The sequence below is a fragment of the Heteronotia binoei genome, chromosome 4 (genome assembly GCF_032191835.1).
Source record: "Heteronotia binoei isolate CCM8104 ecotype False Entrance Well chromosome 4, APGP_CSIRO_Hbin_v1, whole genome shotgun sequence".
Taxonomy (NCBI): domain Eukaryota; kingdom Metazoa; phylum Chordata; class Lepidosauria; order Squamata; family Gekkonidae; genus Heteronotia; species Heteronotia binoei.
The window spans coordinates 60,111,937-60,120,273 of NC_083226.1; the positions used below are offsets into that span (position 1 = coordinate 60,111,937).

General features: G+C 42.8%; 1 protein-coding gene across 1 annotated transcript; it reads left to right on the top strand.

Moving 5' to 3' along the window:
• The first annotated feature begins 307 nt into the window (after window positions 1-307).
• Window positions 308-8,097, top strand: AK3 (adenylate kinase 3). Its single transcript, XM_060237381.1, has 5 exons — window positions 308-883; window positions 4,271-4,390; window positions 6,427-6,599; window positions 7,027-7,145; window positions 7,682-8,097. The coding sequence occupies exons 1-5, from the start codon at window positions 733-735 to the stop codon at window positions 7,803-7,805; spliced, it is 687 nt and encodes a 228-aa protein (XP_060093364.1). The 5' UTR covers window positions 308-732; the 3' UTR covers window positions 7,806-8,097.
• Window positions 8,098-8,337: the final 240 nt, after the last annotated feature.

Consider the following 8,337-nt stretch of genomic DNA (forward strand, 5'->3'; position numbering starts at 1 on the left):
CAGGTCCTACCTGGAGGCTGGAATCCCTACCAGGACTCAACTTGGGTTGCTAATTACCAATTGGGAAATTCCTAGATATTTGTGGGGTGGAATTCGGTGTGTGTGTGTGTGTGTGTGTGTGTGTGTGTGGCAGGGTTTGAGGAGACGGGGACCTCAGCAGAGATTCCGATGTTGCCATCTTCTCCGGGGGAACTGATCTCTGTTCCCTAGAAATCCGCTGAGATCTCCAGGCCCCACCTAGGGTTAGCGACGGGCGTCCCTAGGTATGTGGCATTGGTAGATCCTGAGCGCCCGATCTGGGGCGCGGGGGAGGTGATATTTATTCTCGACTGATCAGCAGTAAAGAGGAGTGCCGGCGGCGGGTCCTCTCAGGCAAGTGGGAAAGCAACGATAGGAAGGGAAAGAGAAGGCAAAAGAGCGCTTGGACGCAAGGAAAGTCTGAGAAGCGGCAGCAGGAGCCAAAAAGAAAGCTGCGGTCTGCTCTGGGCTAAAACCGAGGGAGGAGCTTGGCAGGCCTTTAGGCTGTTGCTTCTATTTCCTGCGCCGCTGCTGCGGGTTGTTCTTGTAGTCTGCTCTCCGCGGAAGGGGGGAGATTGAGTTTACTCCCGGGTCGTGTTGAGAGGACGATGCTCTGGGTTATCCAAAGCCACTGCTGAGTCTGCCCGGCTTGGAATCTTTTGCAACCTCTCTTCTTGGGCTTTGGCACTGCCAGCTCCACAAAACGGTTCCGGCATGGTGGTGCGGCCGCTGCTGCTGCGGGCCCTCATCATGGGGCCCCCTGGGTCCGGGAAAGGCACCATTTCCTCCCGCATCGTTAAACACTTTGCCCTGAAGCACCTCTCCAGCGGCGATTTGCTCAGGGACAACATGAACAAGAGGACAGGTATGGAGAAAGGGGGCGCGCTTTGAGGTTGGGGGGGCGGGCGTGGGAGTTCGTCGAGCGCGTACCCGCATAATATTGCTCAGTAGACCACATTGCAGAGGTTGCAACCCTCTGGAGTCGGTGGCTGTGCAGGCGAGAAGTCTAGAAGATCCACCTGGGCAGCCCCAGGAGTTTATGCTTGCTGCCTCCCCCACTCCGCCGCAGCGTTCTTGTGCTCTTAACAGGTAGACAAGAAGCAGAAATTCAGCAGAGCAGGTTTTATCTGATACAGCACTGAAGTGATGGCAGAATGCATCCTTGTGGCAGCAGCCTTTCTGGGAAGCTGAAAATGGGTAACCTAACCACTCCAGAATGAATTGGGGTTCTGAATGTATCAGTTCTGTTGTATGGCTATTGTGCATTCAACTCTTTCTTTTGGCTTGCTGAAACACCCTCAGGAGAGGGTAACCAACTTGTAATGGTGGTGGTAGATGTGGAAATGTGAGACATTTTTGTAACAGGGACAATCCTGTACTCTCAGACCAATTTTGCAGTAGGCTTTTAATCCTAGTTTAGGCCTGTCCCCAAGGTGACATTATACACTAAAATCATAGAATCATAGAGTTGATTCTAGTGTAGAATGTCAGTTTGCATTGTTCAGGGGATTGGACTAGATGACCCTGGAAGTCCCTTGCAACTCTATGATTCTATGATTAAAAGTCTAGTGTGAAATGCTACATATATGGTAGCATTATCCAGCATTGTGGGCTTGACTTGGAAGCGTACTAATAATTGGAAGCGTACTAATAAACTTAGAGGTGTCCTTTTGGTCGGACCATTGAGACATTTAGGCTTTTAAGTTCTGCTGATACTTTTGAGCACTGGGGAGGGGTTGTGGCTCTGTGAAAAGCCACTGCTTTGCATGCAGGAGTTCCAATTTCCAGTTAAAGAGGACCAGGTAGTATGACACAAGAGACCTCTTCCTGAGACTCTGGAGAGCCACTGCCAGTCTGAGTAGACAATACTGGGCTTGATGGAGTGATTAGGCAGCTTCATGTATACTCAACTGCTGCTTTTTGTAGCTCAAACTGGAATGTGGCTGCTGAGCTCTTGCTATCTTTGTGGTATATATAACTAAGTTTCAAAGATATTTTTACACTTACATTTGTTGCAAGTTGCTTGGAGGGCCTGGTGGCAGAGTTATAGCATAGAGTAGACATTTTAATAAATGGGCATTTTCCTTTCTATTTCTAATAACAGCCAAACCCCAATGCCCCTGGAAGCTTTCACACATGAAGATGATAGCTGTGATTGTTTCCTACATGTACCATTCATCTTGATACTACTACTTAAGGATTGTTTCACTTTTATGACTGGGAGACCTTGGCAGAGCAAGCCATTCTTGATGATCCTCTTTAATATGACAAGCTTTGTGGAAACAGAATTCTAAAAAAAAAAAAAAAGTTTAAAAGTTATGAGGGGCAGCCATGTGTTTTTCCATTTCCCTCTTGAGAGTTCCAGTGCCTCTTTTTCCAGAAAAAAGCCCTCAAAAATATTGTGTGTAAATTAACCAAAAAGAAGGTTCTTAAAAAACAAAATACAGTTAGGTAAGGTCTGCAAATATTTCCAATGGGAAGAGTAGTAAGAACCACTGTGCTTCATTAAAGGAAACAACAGAGTTGGGAAGAAGAGGGAAAAATGAGCCCTCTTAAGCCCATAAAACCCAAGAATCCTGGAGATAGTGAGGATTTCCTACTCACTGTAATCCATTTCAGGTCCCTAGCTTGTTTCTTCTCTAGTTCCTTGCAACATCAAAAATAATCTTGAGGAGTTTCTTAATTGTTTAATGGTAGTAGATACTATTTTTTTTCTGTCCATGAGATGGGTGACACTGCCAGGGGCATTAGAATGAAATCAGTTCTGACTCATGAAAGTTCATTCTGTAATAAATGTTAGTTTATTGTGGCAAAACAAAGCAGAAGTCCTGTGACACCTTAAAGAGTGAAACAGCTACCCTACTGGAATTAACAGAATGATTCATCTGAGAATGAAAAGCTGAGGTGTCAGATTCATTTGTTATGAGGGCTGGATCTTCACATTGTCAGGCAGGGCCACATGTGTCATAAATGTAATGCCAGGCAGGCAAGTTATAAACTGTATAAAGAACACAGATACACACACTCAGCCTAATCCACCTCACTGGCTTGTTGAGCCTCAGCCAACAGAAGGAAGAGAGGCTTAGCTCAGTAGCCCTGCTGTGCAATTGAGAGAGCTTGGCAAAGCTAGCTTTCCTTCCCCCACTTCCTCCCCAAGGGAATTGCTTTGCTCTGTACCTCCTGTGTAATTAAACAAGCCTGGCAAAGCAAGTTATGATGCAGAGGCAAGAGAGGGAGAAGGAATCAGACAATAATGAGTTGCTTGAGGGCCTGATAGGAGCCGTCCGGGGGCCTGATTCAGCCCTGGGCTGCATGTTTGACACCCCTGAAAAGCGTAAATTAAAAAAATACCTAAAGTGGTTTGTGTGTAGTACTCAGATGTTACAATTCTACGATCTGTTACATATATTTCTTATTTATATAGATCAGTGAACACAATGTCCAGATGGATAGCTTTGTAACTTGCACTAAAGAATGCTCAGTGTTGTCTTTGTTATCCTCAGTTTTCTTCTATTTCTACCTTTTTTTGTCTCTCCTACACTGTTGAATCAGAGGCATTTAGCCAGTTTAAATATACATTGCAGCAGACACAAGTTCATGCAAGTTAAATATTCACTTAAATTCACCTAGTTTGCCACTAAAATTAAAGGAGGATCATATCCAGGGAGGGAGGTAACACAATCGAAAAGAAGAGTGGTTGTTGTGGTGTGTGCCATTTGCTTAAGGGTGGCAAATGAGGATATAGGAGATATTTACTCAATGCCTGCCTTGAGAGCTGAGGAGCATTTCCTCATCTTCTCCCTAAGATATGGCGTAACAGTTGGCAAATTCCAACGAGACTAATTAGAAACCTTTTCTGTATGATTGGACTAAAGACCACTATAATAATAAACAATTATAAACATGTAATATAAAAAACCCTTTCCCAAAGAAGAGTTAGTTGTCTGTGGAATACTTACAGCATGCAAAATTTTGTTTTGCAAGAAAAAATTCTTAGACCTGTATTCCATTGCTTGGCAACTGATTCCCTGCAGAACATGACATAAGTTAGCTACAGTGGACATCTGGCCTAGTCATATAACAAAACTCCCACATCCTTAAAGAAGAGACAGTTTGTCCTTGGTCTTTCATCACAAAAAGGCAAAAATATTGAATGAAAAGCAGAGAATTCAAAACTATAGTGGGGGAAGCTATATAGTTCTATACTGCTGCTGGATTATAATGAGGTTTGTTTGTTTTCTGGTTTCCACAGAAATTGGTGTCATTGCTAAGGCCTACATTGATCAGGGGCAACTTATTCCCGATGATATTATGACCCAGCTGATGTTAAGTGAACTGCAAACAATAGAGCAGCACCACTTGCTGCTGGATGGTAAGAGTCTTGTTGCAGCCCTCTGAAAAACTGAAATTGGCCCCTGGATAATGCATTAAGCACTGAGGCTGTGCAGAAAAACAGTGAGATTTCTCTTTCCCTCACCCCAGTGCCTTTTAGAAGCTAATGAAAATCTGACCCTGAACAATTTCCTGAACTTATGTGATATTTTTACTTAAGGAATTTTTCCAAGATTTGAGGACATGGCTTTTAGTATTGCCACGTTCTGTATCAGGCAGAATAGAGATCCCAGGAACAGGAACATTTCTACCGATTCCCTGATCTCCTTTAATAAAGTGTGATTAAATATTTTGCAGGCATTTGGACTAAGTTTGTAGCTGTGATTCCACAGGGTGGAAGTCTGTTTCGTATGGGCCATAAGCACTTGCAAAACCCATTTAGCACCTCTCCTAGGAGAGAGGAAGGGACAGTGAATATACAAAGATGGGCTTACATTAAACAGCTTTAGGAACTCACAGGATTTGTTGAGCTAAAGAAAGCAATTAGAGATTCCCAAATGAGGAGGGAACCTGAGTCTGGGGGTCTCTGTGTCATAAGCAGCTGGGCCAACCTCAGTCCTGCCTTTTTCCCATGCAGTAAGGAAACAAGTTTGCTTGTGTGAAGGGGGAGGTGGTGCATGCACTGTGCCACCATTCAACACCTGGTTTTCCTGCTTGCCCATCTGTCATACTGACAGGCATCTCATCAGTTTGAAACAGGAGCTTTCAAACTCGCTACCTTCAGGAGCTTTCAAACTTGCTACCTTCAGGGGATTGTTTTCATGCCAACTAAGTCTTCCAAAGAACCTGAGCACATCTGGCACCGAAGTTCTGCCCTTTGCAAAAGATTCTGGAATCTTTCCAGCATGAGGCTCTTATCAGCCCTGTTGGATTGCACACAGTGTTGTGTGAACTGTGTGAATGAACACTTGGATGAATCCTTAAATCTCTGCAGCTGTGCATTTCAGGGGAAGCTGAGGAGTGGAGGAAAGGCTGCCTTTTCTAATGAGGAGCCCCTAAGAAGTTTCCCAGGAACCTTCGCTTTTTTGGGGGGGGGAATATTTTAAAATGTTTTAATACAGACTTGAGATGCCCCTTTTGCCACACATTTGCATAAGAGAATCAGAAAATAAGCTAAGAAAATCAAGCTATCAAGTTCATTTCTAAGAATAAACTGCTTCTTCACAGTAACAGCTGAGATTAAATATTTTCTTTTTGCTCCATAATTATATTACAAATGAATAACTTTATTTGTAGCCAGGTTAATCTAATTGCTGTATTGTCTTTTAAGAGGCAGAATAAAATGTAGTCATAGGAAAATAATCCAAAACAACTCCCTTGGCACAGGCAAGTCATTTTACTATAGTCTGATGGCTTAGTCTGGATTTTCTTACCAGGTTGTCTCTGAAATTGGGTCTGGTTTTTTTTTTCTCCTTGAGCTATAGTTGAGTATAATTGAGCTTGGTATATAGTAATAGCCATTATTACCATCTTTAGACCAGCATACAGTTTAATCAGGCATAAAGCTTGGTGTGTTGTTTCTGTTAATTTGTAGACTGAGCATAGGTGGCAGAATTGCAGCAAGGGCACATTGCCAAGAGGTCCCTGGGGCAAGGCAGGGCCAATTGTCCCACCAGCAGCCTCCAAATAAATCCATGTGATCCAAGGAGAGTGTTTCGCTTTCAGAAATAGGTACACACATGCAGGTATCTGCAGCTGACTCAGGCAAGTGAGCCAAGCCCTGTACTACAGAGAAATGCAACTGTGTGATTGGTTGTCATGATTGCCAACTCCAGGTTGGGGATTCCTGGAGACTTGGGGGTACATTCAGGGGAAGGAAGGAAGCTCAGTAGGGTATGCCTGAGTCCACCCTCCAAAGCAGCCATTTTCTCCTGGGAAACTAATCTCTATCCTCTAGAGATCAGCTGTAGTTCAAGGAGTTCCACTTGGAGGTTGGCAACCCTACGTCAGGCTTCTATTTCTTCAAGAGCTCACCCATATGCTCTTAGACTTTTAGTGGCATTTGGCAATTCACAGGTTTCCCAAGGACTGTTCCACAGGCTGAAGCTCTGGAAAAAAGGTGTCCAATTGATACTGTGATTGACTTAGATGTGCCTTTTGAGACAATCCAGCAACGCCTGACAGCACGATGGATCCATCCTGCAAGTGGCAGGGTCTACAACCTGGAGTTCAATCCTCCCAAAGTGCCTGTAAGTGATAACACATTTTTCTTCATGGTTGCAATTGGATGTCACTACCTCTTTTACTCAAACAATGTACTAAACATTTGAACTGCCCTGTATCTACTGCCAATTCCTGCTGATTACTATGAATGCAGTTGTTCCACAGTTGCAGATACTACATTTAGAGTTCTTTTTTTGCTAGTTTTGATCCAAACTGGAACAGACTCATCCTTACTAGCAGTGGGAAAGTTGGTAAGCTTATTTGTGATCTGTACTACTTGAAAACAAGTCTGTATCAGTCCTTTGCTTTTGATCACAGCATCTTTTTTATGAGTAGGTGCCTTAATTTAACTGCACTAAGCTGCTGGCTATGTAGAATCTAGACATTCCTTCTGCATCAATTTTAATTTCACAATAAACATACACACCTCCCTTTATCCTTTACTATAACTAGGGCACTGATGATATTACTGGAGAGCCTCTTGTTCAACGTGATGACGACAAACCAGAAACTATTATGAAGAGACTGAAATCTTATGAAGCAGAAACCAGGCCTGTCTTGGAATATTACCGGTAAGATCCTTATTTTTTAATTAGGTGAAGATGTAGCAAATCAGGACCCACCCTGAATGAATGTGTGGGTGGGGGTGTTGTTTCTTAAATTGTATTATTTAAATTGGAAATGTCTATAACTGCTTTGGGGAGAAAAGCAGTATATGAACATATGAAGCTGCCTTATACTGAATCAGACCCTTGGGTCCATCAAAGTCAGTATTGTCTTCTCAGACCGGCAGCGGCTCTCCAGGGTCGCAAGCTGAGGTTTTTCACACCTATTTGCCTGGACCCTTTTTTGGAGATGCCAGGGATTGAAACTGGGACCTTCTGCTTCCCAAGCAGATGCTCTACCACTGAGCCACTGTCCCTCCCCAAGATTCGTTATGTTTGGATACAACCTGTATATCCAAATATATATATGGACACAAAGCTGTCATTCTTCTGAAATCCTTACAGCAGCTCAGAGTTTTGTTCTTGATGGAATAGGGAAGGGAGGCATTCTGAAAGAATAGAATCTCTAAGTAAGCCAAACTTTTAATGTATCTTTCCTACAGAAGGAAAGGCGTGTTAGAATCTTTCTCTGGAACAGAGACGAACAAAATCTGGCCCCATGTCCATCATTTTCTTCAAACCAAGCTGCCTGATGTAAGCCAGAAGGAAACTGCTGCACCTGACTGAAGCAGATCTGTCTCAGTACTATTACATGGAAGTATCAAGAGACAGCTGCACTTTGAAAAAAAACAAATCTCTCAAGTATTTAAATCATGGAGACTAGATGGGTTGTATTATGAAGTAATGTGTCACAACTGATCAACAGCCATGTTAAATCTGTAAAAATGCCACTTTTTAACTCTGCAATCATCTCATATTTCTGATATCAATTTTAAAGTAGTATTTTTAAATTAGATGTCCTTGATTTTTGTAAAACTAATTTAATAAACTGTTTTTTAAAAAAACAAAAAAACAAAAACTGTAGGTAGAAAAATGTATCTGGACATTGCTAGGAAGGGGGTGCTGATACAAAAAGGTTGCACATTTTATGTGTAGTATTAGGAATTCTGGGCCGTAAGGGAAAAAGTGATTAAAACATGATACCTTCAAGCCTTTTGATTTTCAGAGCCTAGTAAACAGCTTTGCATCAAACAGTTTGCCTTAGCTACTTGCTTCCCTGGAAGTACACATCTCAAATCTGCATGACCTAGTTCTGAGC